This window comes from Chrysemys picta, chromosome 11 (genome assembly GCF_011386835.1).
Source record: "Chrysemys picta bellii isolate R12L10 chromosome 11, ASM1138683v2, whole genome shotgun sequence".
In the NCBI taxonomy this organism is placed as follows: Eukaryota; Metazoa; Chordata; order Testudines; family Emydidae; genus Chrysemys; species Chrysemys picta.
Window position 1 is genome coordinate 64781479 of NC_088801.1, and position 17318 is coordinate 64798796.

The 17318-nt window shown below is 41.8% G+C and overlaps 2 protein-coding genes across 13 annotated transcripts in view; both read right to left on the bottom strand.

Moving 5' to 3' along the window:
- The window catches only part of KANSL1L (KAT8 regulatory NSL complex subunit 1 like), a 102321-nt gene extending 87267 nt beyond the window's left edge, over positions 1 to 15054 (bottom strand). For 5 of the 7 annotated variants that reach the window (XR_010591378.1, XR_010591376.1, XR_010591374.1 and 2 more), the window contains exons 1-2: positions 14778 to 15054; positions 6005 to 7140 (exon numbers count right to left, since the gene is read on the bottom strand). Coding sequence is in view for 3 of the 7 variants with exons in the window: in XM_065561077.1 (XP_065417149.1) it covers positions 6005 to 7140; positions 14778 to 15041 (1400 nt within the window). In the remaining 4 variants the exon portion in view is untranslated. Of the gene's footprint in view, positions 1 to 6004; positions 7141 to 7250; positions 7853 to 14777 lie in introns of those variants that run through there. The other 2 variants (XR_010591377.1, XM_065561078.1) reach the window with 1 other exon arrangement.
- Positions 15055 to 16172: 1118 nt separating this feature from the next.
- ACADL (acyl-CoA dehydrogenase long chain) overlaps positions 16173 to 17318 on the bottom strand; it is a 34995-nt gene continuing 33849 nt past the window's right edge. For all 6 annotated transcript variants that reach the window (XM_005279690.4, XM_024109255.3, XM_042859604.2 and 3 more), the window contains one exon: positions 16173 to 17030. In XM_005279690.4, coding sequence (XP_005279747.2) covers positions 16937 to 17030 — 94 coding nt within the window. In that variant the 3' untranslated portion in view covers positions 16173 to 16936. The remainder of the gene's footprint in view (positions 17031 to 17318) is intronic.

Below are 17318 nucleotides of genomic sequence, written 5' to 3' on the forward strand. Positions count from 1 at the left end.
TCCGAAGTTATGAATATTGACTATATATTTATTTCACATGTAGCTATTCCTGGGCAAGACCCACTAAGCAAAAGGCTCTCCTAGTCTAGATGGCTGGCTGGGAAGGGCCCATTCAAGTTAATTAGCCATTAGAGAGAACAATAGGCCTTAGGAGAAGCTTATCTCCCACCTGGGGAACCTTTGGGAGGACGCTACAGACAGCCTCCGAGTAATGGCTGCTATGACACTACAGGGACATGTGACCAGGTCACCTGAACTCCATCTTGGGATGTCAGTATTTTTCCACTGACTGGCGTGTGAACCAAGCTTTGAAACAAAGGGGTCCCGCCATATGCAAAAGCTATATAAGGCAGGGGAGTAACATCATTGTGGTTCTTCACTGACTCCCCACCCAAAGAGACTCTTGGAAACACAGGCTGAACTGGGGGAAGTGCTGGACCCAGGCTGTGAATGGAACACCTGGGGATTCCAAGCTGTAAACAAGTGCAGCTTCCCCTTAAGAATCTGCAGCTTGCTTGTATCATCACTTAGGGTGAGAATCTGCTATTTATATCCAATCTATGTATTATATTAAGCTTAGTTTGTGTTTTTTGTTTATTTGCTAGGTAATCTACTTTGATCTGTGTGCTATCCCTTATAATCACTTAAAATCTATCCTTTGTAGTTAAACAAACTTATTTTTGCTTTATCTAAAACCAGTCTGTGGGAATCATGACTCGGGGCAGAAAGCTGTTACATATCCCTCTCCACATTGAGGGAGGGGGTGAATTTTATGAGCTTATGCGGTACAGTTCCTTGTGCAGCCTAAAACGGTATAATTTTGGGTTTATACTCCAGAGGCAGCGTATGCCTTAGGAACTGGGAGGTGCCCTCCCTGGAGCCTTCCCATGCAAGGATTGGTCAGAGCATCTGCATGTAACTGCAGCTGGGTGTGTCTCTACCTGTATGTGTGCTGGTGAAAGTAGAGGCTGCAGCCTGGAGAGGGCTTGGCAGCTTGTCACAGCAGCACAGTGGAAAAGGGAGCCCAGGCTGGTGGGTCAGGGGGGCTCAGTGGTACCCCAGTTCCAGGAGGCATCCCAGGGGGAACCAGTCACAAGAGGTTCTCAAGCTTATTTGATCATACACCCCTTCTTTGTGTCTGTAGTAGTTTACGTCACCTCCTCCCCTGCCACACAAGTACATACTGATAAAAAAAAAAACCACAACATGCAACGTTCACTAAATATTAAAACCAGTAAGGCATTGATTCAAACAGAGCCAACTATCCATTGTAATAAGAGCAAAAAGCAAAGCTGCAATTGTGGTTAATGCTTACAATTAAATGTGCACATTGCGTCATAGCAAATGGATTAATGTACAGATGGCAACGACTTTGTATAATGCTATGCAAGCTTAACAGAAATCCACCAAAATGCACAGCATCATCTAGATGCATAGCGCCATCTGAGGACCTGATATGTCTGGAGGAATCAGCGTTGTTAGTTATTCATTGCTGTTGGTAAAATGTACACCATCCTATTTCCCCCCCCAAAAAAACCTTCTCATACTCCCCCCCCCCCAGAATACATGCCACCCCTCCCCAGAGGGGCCTGTCCCCCCAGTTTGAGAACCTCTGATCTAGAAGAAATAAAATTGTATTTGCTTTAGTCTAGGACAGCCAGAAGGACCTAAAGCCATTTAAATGGAAGAGAAAATGGCAAATCTTAATTGGTTGCACTGCAAGTCTCATTGCTCTCCACAACAGAGAGCTGTAGACTGTAAGAGGAAATTCACACAAACTCCTGGGAACTTCACATGAAGTGTATTTTCAGTCACTGAAGCTTGTTGGCCCTGCTTTTATGGCCATGTCAGTGGAGTTCACCAGACAGGTTTGCAGAAGGCAGACAACCTTGGGGGGAGATAGGGGAGGCTAAGGGAGGAATCTTGTATCTGCAAGAAGCTTAGGAAAGGTGAAAAAAGTCAGCAGTTCTACGACTGGCATAACAGTGAATTCCCATGATAGAGAAAGACAGATACGTGACTAGTCTTCACTGTAGTGTTAGCTCAATTCATAATTCAAGTATTACCCCAACCTGACTCCCATCCACACATAAAGATCTCTAGCTCAAATTAAGTTTTGGTTTAAACTAGCTTCAATTACTCCTGGGGAAATTCTGTGCCACTATGCATGCGCACATTTCATGTGCTGTGCAGATTTTTAATATTTTTTTGTTGCAGAAAATAGCTTCTGCTGAAAAGTTGCTACAGTTCTGCCTTTTGCCCACAACAGGATGCTGTGGCACTAGAACACAGCAGCTCCTCCAGCAGAAAATAACTTCTGCAGTTATGCCTTTTGCCCACTAGAGGTCACTGTGGTGCTAGAACACAGCAGCCACTCCTGGCCAACCCAAACTATGATAGGAAAGAGAAAGAACCTGCCTTCTTCACCGCACCTGTCGGGCCAGGTCAGAAAATATGGGGAGTCAGAGAGCATGAGGCTGCTGGGGATGTGTGTCAGACAGGGACTTATAAGGGCAGGTGGGAGAGGACAGACTGGGGCAGAGACACATGGAGATGAGGGAAGGGGGCTGGTTGAGGGGTTGCAGGGACATGGAGATATGGGAAGGGGGCTGGCTGAGGGGGTGCAGGGCCACATGGGGACAGGGGGGAGTGAGTGTCTGAGTAGGGTGGAGGGACACATGTCAACAGGGTGTGCAAGGACACATGGGGTGCAGGGACACACAGGGATAGGAGTAGATGTGCCTGACTGAATGGGAGAAGTTAGGGGTCAGCCAACAACCTTTCAAGTTCATATCCATGTTCCTTCCCAGCAATTACTTCCCTCTCCCTGATCTCCTCCATTACCCCTGACTCCCCCAAGCCTTTGCACAACTTCTGAGGGGTGTGGGAAATACAGTTCTGTACTATAGTTGAAATGAATAAATTACTCAGAGTTCTGTATTAATATGCCTAAGAAGGAATCTATTTGTCAAAAAACATTTCCTGAATCTTTTTTATTGTCCATATTGTTACAAACATACTTGTTGACAGATATTTTGAAATTAATTAGCAAAATAATTGAAAATGTGTGATTATATTGTGTTATTCTGACAAATAAAATATGCAGAAATGTAAAATATTGTGTGAATAATTTTGGATTTTTTGGTGCAGAATTCCCCAGGAGTATTCAATTCCTTGCTCTTCCATGGACTTCCTGTGTGACCCAGTGCAAATCACTTAGCCTCCCTGCCCCTCAGTTCCCCCACCTATAAAATGTGGATTATAGCACTTGCCTACTTCACTGGGAAGTTGTGAGGATAAATATATTAGAGATTGTAAAGTGTTTTGAGATCTACTAAGGGAAAGTGCTATATAAAAGAGAGAGACATTATCATTATTATTAAACTCTAGCTGGCTCATCAGGGTGTGGGTTGAAGCTTGAGTGCTGCTGGAGCTAATAATGAAGTGGGACTAAGCCATTCTGTGCTGCTAATATAATCACTCTGTGCTGCTTCAGTGTTATTTTGCTGTGGGTTCTGCTCTCACTGGAGCTAAGCTAACTCAAGAGGAGTTAATCGGAGTGAAAATGAGCCCGACAGATAGCTGTGAATGCAGAACAAACTGAAGACAGAAAAGAGGAAATAAGAAAGATGAAGGACTGTCAGGATTAGGAACTGGCTCGTTCTTTGCAAGTAAAAAATAACAAGCAGAAGCTCACTCCAAATCTTAGATTATTCCCTTCCCTTTGAAAATCAGAGTGTAAGTTTGTCATCAGTTTTCCCTATTCAATTCACGTAATCATGAAATAAGAATCTCAGAGCAGCACCATTATCCAAAAGTTCAAAAAGATCAGCTAAGAACATGTATGTTGATTCTTCTCCACTGGGAGGAATTGATGTTATTTTTCCATTTCAAACATTTCAAAGGGAGCATAAAAATGTAATAATTTTAAAAATCAGAGTGTGCAAACAGAAAAGTTAGTTGGCAATTCATTACATTTGGCTTGGTATTTAATACAGCACATACCATTTTCACAACAGACAGAAACAAATTCAAATACACTTTGTATATTTTTCTCTCCCATCACCTTTCCAGACTCAAAATACAGTTTCACAGAAGGCAATAGTAACATGCTATATTAAACGCTATTCTGTAACTACTGTACTATTTTAAGGCTTTCATAACTGGAGCTAATAAATGTATAATAAAGGACAAAGAGCTTTGTCAACAGGTGCTGAGATCCAATCCAATTTAAGATGAAACTTTCCTGGTTTTTACTGAATGTTGTGGTTTTCAAAGTGTCACGGAGTATTGGGGGACTCAGGACCCTGCACCCCCGGCTTCCTGCGATTCACCATGACTCTCAGCCAGCCAGTAAAGCAGAAGGTTTATTTGGATGACAGGAATACAGTCCAAGACAGGTCTTGCAGGCACAGACAACAGGGCCCCCCTCAGTTAGGTCCAACTGGGGGTCCCAGGGCATCCCAGCCCCCCTTGGGAGGTCAGAGCAATCTCTGCCTCCCACCCATCTCCCAAGACTCTGCCTTCAGCGACCCCTCCCACCGCCTTTGTTCAGTTTCCCGGGCCAAGGTGTCACCTGGCCTCCAACCCCTTCCTGGGTTCTCATGTTACATGCTCAGGTATTCGCCTTCGGGCAGACTCCCATCCTCCAATGCAGACTATCCGAGCCACACTCCCCTGTCAGCATTCACACATCACAGTAAGAACACTCCCAGTTCGTCACACAAAGGTCAGAACAGGAGACAAATATTTTAATACACATTAACTTTAGGACTTAGAAAAAGTGTTATCAGACACTTACTAATCAGTAAACAAATTTCCTAATCAGAGACCATTACAAAGGATTGGAGACCCCATCAGCAAATCCAAGGACAACCCCCTATGAAAAGCCCAATCCAAATCTCAGATGCTGGAAATGGGGAGGCTGATGGGATTCCTACCAAGTTGCTATCCCTAGACCATGCTAGCGCCTACAAATAGCAGTGTGGTTGTGGCAGCACGGACAGCAACATGGATATTTTTAGGTGCTAGTTGGAGCAGAACTAATGCATGTATGTCTACCTATGCTGGGAATCACACTTCCAGCTGCTGTGTAGACATAACTCTGGATGCTGCAAGGTGGCAAAATGTCTATGTTATCTTAAACCCAGCCCCCATTTTTTTCATTTCTCCTCCCCTGAGAATAGTTTTAATAGACAGAAGCAGGTATTCACAGATTTCCAAACGCAGGGCAGCATGAAATTGACATGATTCTTGTCAATTCACTAGCTAACTGTAGTGAAAGTTATCAGTGTTATTAATCCAAAAGAATAAAATTAAATATCTAGATTTTACAAAACATATGCCAAAATTTGCTCTCATTTACAGCACTGAATTCATTAAAGTTACTCAGGTGCACTGCTTAATTACCACTCTTGTCAATGCTGTGCCTATCATATAAAAATAGATATCACAGCAATGCAAAGTATTGCTCTCTGCATGCTATAACCTAATAAAATAATTGTTCCCTTAATATTCAATTTATAGAACTGCAAATTGAGGGCTGGATCATGCTCGCTCGCATGAACAGTCGAATTGATTTCAGTAAGACTAATTGTTAAGTAAGGCTACTCCTTGCCTGAGGAGGTTGTGAAGGCTAGGACTATAACAGGGTTTAAAAGAGAACTAGATACATTCATGGAGGTTAAGTCCATTAATGGCTATTAGCCAGGATGGGTAAGGAATGGTGTCCCTAGCCTCTGTTTGTCAGAGGGTGAGATGGATGGCAGGAGAGAGATCATTTGATCGTTACCTGTTAGGTTCACTCTCTCTGGGGCACCTGGCATTGGCCACTGTCAGTAGACAGGCTACTGGGCTGGATGGACCTTTGGTCTGACTCAGTATGGCCGTTCTTATGTTCTTACTCACATGCAAAAGAGCTTGTAGGTCCAGGCCCTTCAATTTCTGGGTTTGTAACAGCTGTTAAATAAATACATAAAAAGTCTAGCAATAGTTTAACACTTACGCTTCCACAGTTTTTCTGACAGTCTGTTCATCACAATCTTCATCTGAGCTACTGCAAGTGGCATCAGAGTCCAGATCTTTCTCCACATGAGACAGCAGCCCTGTAGCAGAGTGTGCAAAACCCCAGATTTCACCAGCTTCAATGCCGAATCCATTCTGTGTTTCTTTATTTGAATTATTTTCCAAGTTAGTTATACTGTTTTCTGCCCTAATTTCAGTGCATCCAAGGGAGCTACTGTCCAAAAATCTGGTTGGATCATGAAAAACTTTCATTCTTTGGAGCTGATGTTTCACAAAGCATTTCAGCTGGTGATCACAGTGTTTGACAACATGCTTTGCCAGGAGTATCTGTAAACGTTTCTGAGCTCTTTTGGCTCGACTGAGCACAACTTGTTGCTTACTGACACACTGAAGTAAGTGAGCATTCAACTCCTCTTCTTTACTAGTGGGGGTGCAGCTCACAATTGCTTTCAAAGGCTCATGCACAACTTGATGCAATAAATTCCTTTTTTTTGTCTCAGCATGTACTAGTAGACCCTTATCCAAAAAGCCATTCTTCCGATACCATTTACAGTTTGTAAGCTGCATTTCTTCCACATTATTGGATTCAGTTACATTTGAATCCAACAGTCTCTGCATTTCTGCCAAACTCTGGGTCATGGTCTCCGATAAAGTTTCCCCTCTGACCTGCTCTTCAGGTTCTGAATTATTAATCTGACTGACCTGTGTGGTAGCACCATTATGTAGTAGATTTCTCATCTGGGAGCACTTGTGCTCTTCTGAATTCCTTTGCTTAGTGTTTTTGTTTTTTATGTTTAATGGAGAATTTGTGCTCATTAATAAGACAGATTGATAATGTTTGGAAGACTGTGGAGAACCAAAGTGTTTTACACTGAAGATATCATTACTGAGGTTGGACTCAGTAGTGGGAAACCCCAAGACTGAGCAAGTAATCTGTGTGATGGAATCCTCCTTTATCGTCTCTTCGACTGCTCTGGAATTTTCCATGCACAAAGTTGTATCAGACTCCATAGCTCTAGAGGACAAAGAAGGTGACAAGTGGATACCATGACCTTTTGTTGCTGCCTCTCTGAGGGCTGGTGTCATTATAGCTATTGTAGATAGTTTACAGCAAACCTGAAAATAACAGGGGATATATAAATTGTCTAATTTTTAATTACAATATACAAATAAAAGACCATTCAATGTAATTTTTTTTAATTCTTTTAAAATCACTTTACACCTACCCAACTAATGCAAATTCATCTGACCGACAGGGCCTGACTGGATTCCCTAAAGAGCCAAACAAGGTCCAGTTTTTCAGTATCGGACAGGGCTTGTTTCTAATGCAATAAAAGGCTTCCCCTTCCAGCAGGAGTTCTTCACTGTGGGCACCTTCCCAACTGGCCAGCTCCTTAGGTTCACAGGAGCAGGGCTTCTCTGTTGTGCTGATTAGGAGGAGAGAGTCTATGGTCAGCTTGAGGTCTTGGGCAAGCTGAGACAAGACAGTAGCAGGGAGGTTAAAAAACCCATGGGAAATAATAGGTTTGTTGATAAGGTGACTATAAGGCAGTGGTCCTAGTTTATTCCCTTCTTTTAGGAGTTCCATTGGATGGATGCCTTCTCCACTAGCCTCCCTCTACTGTCTTCAGTTTCATTGGCCTTCACAGCCATTGCCTAGCTCACTTCTCCTTAAGTCTTGGGTCTTGTCACATAATTTAAGTCTGAAGGGCCACATAATCATCTCATCATTCCTTTGTGCTCCCTCCCATCTATTTGTTGTCTTCCTTCTTATAGGGGGTTGTATGCTGCCTCGCATATTGAGACCCTGTTCAGGGGGCCCTTGGTGCTACCACCATAGGAATAAATAAATAAATATTAAAATACAAGCTTTAGCTTTGGAGAATGAGATATTCTGTTGTCTACACCTATTGTTAGTCCACTCTAACCACTGCCTTCCCCTGAGGAGGGTGGCTATAAATCCTGACTGGGGCTCAACAGAACACCTGTTATAAGGGACTGCCTGGGAGATGCACTGAATCAGAATCCAGGCTGTGATTTGGGCCCTGAATCTCCAGACTTGTCAACATTTTTAGTAAAGGGCTGAGATGTGATTTATCTACATTCTTCTTTTAGAGCTACAACATTAAAATGTTTAAAAGTAATTAGCCTTTACAACATTAAGTCCATCATAACAAAGCTTTTGTCGGACATATCCTTTAATTTGGGGGTTTGGGAGATTAGTTTTTTTCCCTGACAGGCATGTGAAATAACTGTGATAAGTGGAAAAGATGTAGATGGAGGTGCTAAAAGTTAAAGCAGGGGCAGAAGTCAGACTTCCTACAGAGTTTACAAGCTTACTAGAGTCCCAAAGGGAGTCCCCACATTAGACCTTCTTTGAGCTCTCAGCAGAGGATTTCTTAAAAGGACATGGTCAACTTGAAAACTAGTCTATTTTATACAGCAAGTTTAAAGCAGTTTCAGCTACTATACTTGCCCCTGAATCCAACCTGCCGATTTGTGCAGTTTCATAATTACATCTTCCTTTTCTAAATAAAATATCCTCCTCCACTGCTGTGAAATACCCATATAAAACAGCAGGGAAACTGACTACACACAAAGAGCAATCAAACGCAGAAAGTAAACAAACTGAAAAAATAAATCCATATATACCTATATACTCTAAGGTGCTATTTGGAACAACATAGTACAACATTTTCACACAGAAATGTGATGTTTGAAACTGATCATGTCCCTTTAAACAAGACATCCTTCCAGCTGAGCTGCAAACTCCCTAAATTCCAACAAATACAATTTAAAAATTTTCATAGGTTTGGGAAAAAACACTGAAAACTCAAACTAATCCATCAAGCGTGACCAAAGTAGCGGAAGGTAATACTCCTGATGGAGGACAATGCAAAAAAAAGAACAAAACAGAAAACAAAACAAAAAAAACACAGATTTGGAGTTCCTGAAGCAAGCTACTTGAGTTACAATGTGGTTAAAAATGGTAGAAAATCATTTTCAAAGGAGAAAACTCCTGATTTTTCAAACTGTCAAAGCTGATCGACACCTTGTCCAATAATAACCCTTTCAGGTTATTTGTTTTGTTTTTGTGGAGTCAGAATTATAAACCAGTATACTTCCAACCTTAACTATGGAGAGTTTAGTATCTCTCCATAACATGCACTGAAAACAAAGACAGCCTTGTCAGGGATATAGGACTGAAACAAAGCATCATCCACAAGACTAAACGTTCTTCATTAAAACTGTCTTGAGCTCCACAGAAACTGCCCATTTTTCCTTTTGACAAATTTGGGGTATTTTGTTGCATTCTGGCATCAAGTAGTAAAAATAATTTCACTCCACCCTCATTGGAAGCAAACTGCTATGGCCAAGCCCTTTGCTTCTCACAAAGAAGCAAGTACTGTAATATGATGTTTATGAAAAGGCTGAAATCTTACACTGGAAAGAGCTTTCTTGTCAAAGGTAATACTTTCTGAAGATATTTTTCCATTGTCTAATACTTTAGGTTTCCAAACTAGAGCAATAAAAATTCTACTAGACTAGCAAACAAGTTATTTTTAATTATTTGAAGTTCAACTTTCATTTAACTGTTCGTTTTTGACACTGAGAATCTGATTTAAAAGAAAAGAAAGAAGTGGGAGAACATTTTTGTTTAAAGAAACAAAAGTACCGTATATGCACAGTAGAGCAACTAGTGTTTAAAGTGACTCTATGTTTATCCTCACTAGAGCCTTAATTACACAGTAAGATGTAGCCAGGAATTTCAGTTTTGTATACAGCATAAGTGCCCCATTTGAGCCACACCCTTGCACCTACTATAAACACACACAAAATAACATTTTAAAAAACTAATTAAATGATCATTAATATTCTCCAATCCCCCTAAAAGTCACTGTTCTTCAATTCCTCCACACCCCACCAAATCCTACTTATCTTCTACTCCTCTCTCACTTTTGTCTTATTTTCTCATTTTCTTTCCCTTATTCCTTTACTTTTCTAATCCATTCCTGACCTCCCTCTTTGAGACTCCCTTGGCTTTCTATTTTCAAATGTGTTTAAAGGGATGCATTCAAAACTTAGGTAAAATGTCATGTTGGTTACTAACATCATCTTGGATTATTAAAAATAAAGAACTTTTAAAATCTATTTACTTTTACGTGTGGAAGATATTGGTTTATTTTGGGTATTTTTCTCAGAAGAAGCAATGTAAGCAGACTGGTCAGTTTCACTTTTGTTTATAGCTACTTTCACTTTCTGATTCTCATGAACTTACATAGTTCCACAGACTTTTGTTCCACATTTCAGGAAAACCTTCAAATAGTAATGTTTTACTGATTTTTTTAAAATGAAAGCAAATTTCTATTCACAATGGAGTCCTGTAAACCCCATCTGTGCACTCCTACCTTTCCTACCACAGTTTATAATTTGATTTCAAATTTTTAGACTCAAACTAGCCTGCTTAAAGGGACACTATCAACTTGACAACTTCTTTTCTCTCTTTTGTACCTACCTTATTTACCAGTAACACTTCAAGTTATTATAACAAAGATTAAAGAAAAAATATTTTCAGTTCATTTACTTTTTGAAATCGGCAGTATTTAATGTATAGAAACTTACACTGTTTCTTCTACATGAGGTGGCATTTTTAAAAGTGAGAAGACATTTAAAAAAAAACAGGAAAATGAGACTGTAAAAACAAAAGTTTGCAGGAGGTAGGACCTGGTGTAATATCCAAACCCACATTTAATACATTTGAAATGAATAGAATTCAAGTTGATAGTGTCCTTAAGACCTGTTCCCGAAAATCATAATTCAAGCACTAGCCGCTTAATCACTGGGACTCCTTGCAGGAGTAGGGGTTTGCAGAAACCATGACTGAAGAGATGCTGGCCCAACAGGATATCCTGGTTAAAGTTACGAAGGGCAAAGAGAAGTCCACACTTAACCACTTGGGACTCTACACTGATCTAAAAGAAAAGGTATAATCCTGGTCAGCAGCTTTTGTTTTTTGTTCAGAAGCAGCACAGTTATTATATGAATATGTAAACATTTTACGATTTTGTTTTATTAGTAACTCTGAAAAACAGGGCAAAGTGGGGAGTCTGTGTTTCAACAGCTCTTACCCTCAGGGATAGCTCAGTGGTTTGAGCAGTGGCCTGCTAAACCCAGGGTTGTGAGTCCAATCCTTGAGGGGGCCACTTAGGAATCTGGGACAAAAAAAAAAATCAGTATTTGGTCCTGCTAGTGAAGGCGGGGGCCGAACTCAATGACCTTTCAGGGTCCCTTCCAGTTCTATGAGATAGGTATATCTCCATATATTATATTATTACTGAGCAGTCAGTACTATACAAGGGAGCTGCGAACTCAAGCATTATGTACTCTCCGGCAGTTCTACATCAAAAAATTACTCATCTTTGAAAAACATACACCTACAGTGGTCTCTCTGTGAACACAAAGGGAACTCAATTTACAACAGACCACCCACACTGTTTTAATTACACAAAACATCAAAAAGGACATACTTCAACTGGAACTCATTACTATTCATTTAGGATAAATCCATAACTTATTAAAAGCCCTGAATGGAGAAGATTTTTCCCCTTGTTCCTCAATGATACTGAAGCCAGGAGCATATGTTATTCCAATATTTCAACATGTATCACCCCTCTATCAGTTAGTTCAGATGTTCTAATATTTAATGTATTTATTTAATCATTTATTTGTAACAGAACATTTAATATAATATATTTTTTTAATCTATCATGCTAAAATTAGGGTGTTTTTGTATTAAATGGATCACTCAAGGCTCAACAAGTTATACATAAGTCGCTAATATAAATATTTTATTTACTTCTAAGTACATTACAAGCTCCATAAAGAAACTGTATGTAATTATTTCAATTATCCCTTTGAATCAGTCAGCCTCTGAAGAAGTTCCATAAAGTGTTTTTTAAACAAGACCAACTTAGTGCTTATTCTCTTCTTAACACGTGGAGACTTTATACTTGCAATTCTATTAACATTCATGGGAGTTCCCAATGCGGACCAATGGGATGAACGAGCCTTTAGGATGAATAGATCAGTCTTCTATGTTTATGTGCTTGCTCTCTCAGGGACATCATACATTTTCCAGTTTTATTGTGCAAGGAGTTTCATGGAAGTTTTTTGGTCAATATTATGAAATATTTACCTTTTAATAGGAGGCAGAATCTAATGATTAGACCAGGGGACTGTTTCTGATTCCACATATGACCATAGACAAGTTACATACCTACATAGTAACTGTATGTTCCTGACTGTAGTAACTGAGTGCTTCACACTCACTAATGTATTTTACCCTTAAAACACCCCTGTGAGATTGGGAAGCATCATTCCTGTTTTATAGATGAGGAACTGAGCCACAGGGTAGATTAAATGGCTTGCTCAAGGTCACACAAGACATCTGCAAGGATTCTCGAGTCCGACTCCAGTGCCCTAGCCACTGTTTTAGACTACCCCACTCCCCCTCAAAAATGATCTGTAATTCTGGGTACATAACTTGAGATAGTCTGGGCCTGATTTTGAGATGTGCTGAGTACCCTAACCTCCAGATCAAGACAATGGAATCTGATAATTAGGCTCAAAAGGGGCATCAAAAAAAATCAAAGGCTACTTTTGAAAATGTGGACCCAAACTTTGTGTTTCCATTTTCCCAACTGGAAAACCAATGCACTGCAACAATGTCTACCTTCTTCATTGTACTGGTGGGAGACTTGAAGTATCATGCACATCTATTATGCTATATAACAATTAATATTTGTAGATCACTGAGTTCCTTGACTGGAAAGACTTATACAAGGACAATGTATTAATACCTCATCCAAGGCCTTGACAGAAACTGCAGTAAAACAGCCAAGGAAAGAACAATATTCATGGGGGGAGGGGCCAAATCACAGAGGAAAGCAGAATAGCACAGAGAGACCACTGGAAACTACAAGGTGCACATTCTTCTAAGAGCCACACAAACTAAAAGGGAAACTGGCTCTGTATGTAGGCAATTTCAGTGTTTTTCTCGTATAATCAAAGTAGTAAGAAATGCACAAAGCAAACAGACTAACAAGTGAAAAAAATTCTACTTTATTTCAGTTAATCTTAGGTGTTATCTGTAACTATACTAGATAAGATTTTTCAGACAGATGTGTGATTTTTCAGTATAGTGTCTATCCCTTTAAGGAAGGAGTACATCATCCTTCTCTATATATTTCCTAAACGGTGTTATTTTTAATTTACACCCCCGACATGGTCTAAAATAAGTTCTCTTTTATCTGATTGTATCCAACTCTATCCCATATCTGAGAGAGTTCATGTTTTAACTAGCATTTTCCTAATGGAAAAATTGGAATTTTGTGATGTTAAACAGTTTTATTTTTATCTCATCTGTAAATTCCAGCACTTAGGAAGATATAGAGAGAGCAAATGTAGCCCTTCAAGGCATTTACAGATTCAGCTCTCCTCTTCAAAAACACTTTTCTTGGTAAAGTATCCTGCAAAGAACAAGTGACTCTCTTTTTCCACTCTCTCTGAATTACTCATTCGAATCCAAAACATAATTTGAGTTTTACAGACCAAATGGGGATACCACTGTTTTCAAGAAGCTACATTTAAACACATTCCGTAATTGAATCAATCTGTATGTGTTTGTTTGTTTTTTGTCTAAAGAAAAGCCAGCCATCGGCCAACGTGAGAGGCAGGTTTTTAATTTCCTCCGCAGTGGCGGGGCCTGTATTCCTCTACACTGGCTCTGTGGGCAGGCTGCAATAGGTTTCCCAGGGGGATAAAATTGCAAACAGTGAGAGTGTGTTCAACGGCGACGTACAGGGCAGAGAACCAGAACCAGACCCCCCCGGCTCCCAGCGTTGCATCGCGCCCCGACCTCCCCAGCGCATTTCCCCCACCGCTATGTTCTAGGGTTTCCTTCTCGTTTGCGACGTGTATTGCAACGCAGCAGCTCCAGGGCTCTCGTGGCTTCCCCCACCCAGAGGAACCCCACTGCGCCCCTGTCCCCATCGCTCCCTGCAGGACGTGCGGAGGGAGGCGGCAGCCCCCTGCGGGCGCGAAGCCCAGCCAGCCGCCGGGGCTGCGGGAGGCGACCCGACCCCACCCCGCTGCGTTGGCGGCTGTTGGACGCCCCTCCCAGGGGCAGGCCACGACTCCCAGCTGGGAAAGAGGGGAGGGCAGGTGCCGGCGAGGGCGGCCAGGCTCGGACCGTCTGTCCTCACCCGACTGGCCCCGCCCCCTGAGCTCAGCACCGGCCCCGCCCACCAGAGCGTACAGGCTCTTCTCATTGGCCCCGCACAGGCACAGCCCCCACCCAGACAGGCCTTTGGCCCCGCCCCGCCAGACGCTGAAGGGAGAGGAGGGGCGTGGCCTAGACGGTGCGGGGGGGGGCCCAGAGGCAGCTCGAATACGCTCTACATTCCAGCTCCCCCACTGCCCAGGTCCCGCCACCTCCCCTCAGCGCCAAAGCCCCGCCCCCACCACTAGGCCCCGCCCCCAACCCGCCTCTGCCTGCCCTCGCCCGCCCGCTCTGGCCCCGCCCCTCTCGCTGTTTAACACTGAGCCCGGTCCTGGGGCGCGAGGGGGGGGGCGCGGCCGCGGGAACCAACCGCCTCTCGGAGCCGCTGCCAAGAGGCCGGCTGGGGATCCGCCACCGCGGCCGTGTCCGCCTCAGGTCCCCGCGCCGGCCCCGGAGCCACACGCACACTTGCCTGCTCGGTGGCTCCGCTCGTCGGCTTCTCCACAGGGGCGGCGGCGCCACCCGCCTCCCACCCGGGCTGCGCTCTCCTCAATCTGTGCCGCTGTTTAACAGTCAGCTCCCAACTCAAGGCGGCGGGCGGGGGCGGGGCCTCCGCCGGGGGTAGAACCGGCCAATCCGCGGCGCGGTGGGTGGGGTTATGCAAAACTGGGGAGGGGGCGTGCCCTGAAGGCGGCGTGTGGAACGTCTGGGGAGGGAGGAGGCTCCAGGACTCCATGCCTAGCTGTGCCCCTGAGCTCCTCCGACACCCACGTGGAGGGAGCCCACTTAGCAGCGCCTGGACCTAGGTTCACGTGCCCCCCTGCACCTCCAGTAGTTGAAGGTTCCCTTATTCCTACCATCCTGCAACAGCACCTGCAAGAATCGTCCAGCTGTGTTTCTCCATTTCTGGAATATTAAAACGGGGGGGAGAGGAGAGCAACAAACGTGCACCCCAGCATCCTTTGCACTGGCATCTCCCTAGAAACACTAGTGCAGGGATTGTAGGGTGTGTGCAAATGCAACAGCTGAGGTCTCCAAGTTCACTTAAGTATGTGTTGATATAGCCCTCTCAACTTTCAACAGACCTACATTGCAAGGACATACACACTGTGATCAAGATGGAAGTAATAAGGTACATGTTTATCCATTTGGTCAAGTTTTTGGTCCATCGCCTTTAATTCTGAATGAATTTAGCACTTGTAGAATTTAATTAATGCAATGGTTGTGGACTGACAGCCCTAGAGACAGAAATCTGTTATTCCAAACAGTAATTTTAGCACCAACAGAAGCAGACATAAGCTTTTCTTACTACTGCCCCAACGTTTTTCAATCCTAATATGACAAGTTCACCTCTAAAGTAAATGGATTGATCAGTCTCCATTCAGTTCCTGACTTCTCTTGCTGAAGCTGCCAGTAAGCTTACCACTTGTGGCAATGTCCTTTTAAATCATATTATAGAAACCATAATGTTAGCACAGCTTATTTCTAAAAGATAACAGATTTGTAAAGTGCACAGTAGTCAAATCACTAATTACACAACTATAGAATTGTGGTTTTTGCTAAGCCAAATGTGTAATTAGGTTAATTAAAAGCAAATATTTAAAAGTTATAAAAGCCTGTATTAGCAGCACACTCCACTCACATACTAAACCTCCAACTGATGACTGCAGACTTACTGGGAATTGGCCAATAGGCCTTTTACAGAGGTATTCACACAGATTAACAACAATCAAACCATGTGCTACTCTGAACTAAAGTGTGCCCTTTCTTACAAACCATATCAAAATATGGATTTTACTAGGGCACTTCCAAATAGTTATTTTATAGTATTTGACTTTGATTTTTCAAGTAATGCAGAAAATTGATATTTTGCATTTTAAATTTTTATTAAGCTTATTTATACAAAATAAGTACATATTCAAATAAGGCACATTGAGTTTCATTGTAAAGCTTATTACATTTTTTTAAGTCATTATACAGCTCAAAAATGAAAGTCACTCATTCATTTGTTCTCATCATAGATGAATGCAATGCAAAAAGCCAGATGATTATAGGAGGAAAATCTATTACATTCTCAAAAAGATAAATTATTAAACCGGGGTGGCAGTGAGTCAGTGATAGGTCCAAGTTCTACAGTTACATTTAACACTGTAGTTCCAAAGTTGTGGTTTTGGTGTTTTGTTTTGTTTTTTTAAACACCCCAGTTGTTGTTTATTTTTGAAGAAGAAAGTGGTTTCTTTGACGATTTAATTCTGAACAGTTAGGACTGGATTTAATATAATGACATTATGTTTCAAAGATTTAAAGTTAATTGTAACATTCCAAAGTGACCATACTTTTCACTACCAATACATACAATCTTCTTGCCTCAGACTTTTTTGAATCATTCAGAGAATTAGTCCTAGTGTTTCCACCAGGAAAGTGTGTTACAAGTTAATATTCATTAAATATTAGAGACTACAGATAAACTACAGTAACAAAATGGGATGTTTGTAACTACAATAGTTTTTAACAATGGTTCCTTTTCCTCAAGAAAACACAGTACTTCTTCTACTTGCATTCTGGTGCCTGATGTAATACCGTATTAATTGTGATAGGATTCAGGAAGCAGTCTCCAACGTAGCCATGTGCCTACTTGTCAATCACAATGTCTCTAGCAATGAGCTCTTTCATTATTTCATTGGTTCCACCATAGATTGGCTGCACACGAGAATCCACAAAAGCTCTGAAAAAGTGAGAAGTAGTGACAGAGTGAATGGTTAGAAAAAGAGATACTTCTTGAAAATAACCATATGAAATAACAATGTTTTAGTAAACGGGAAAATCTCTTTTTAAAGATCCAGCATATTTCAAGTGTGATCTGTCTGCAGTGATAACTCAGAGCCCTCTTTCAAGATATTTTATTAATGAGAAAACACAAAGCATGATGCAATTATCATCCTGGGTTGCTCAGGTTGTGATCATTTGATTCATCAAATTCCAAATAAAGGAACTTGTGCTTTAATTCTCATGT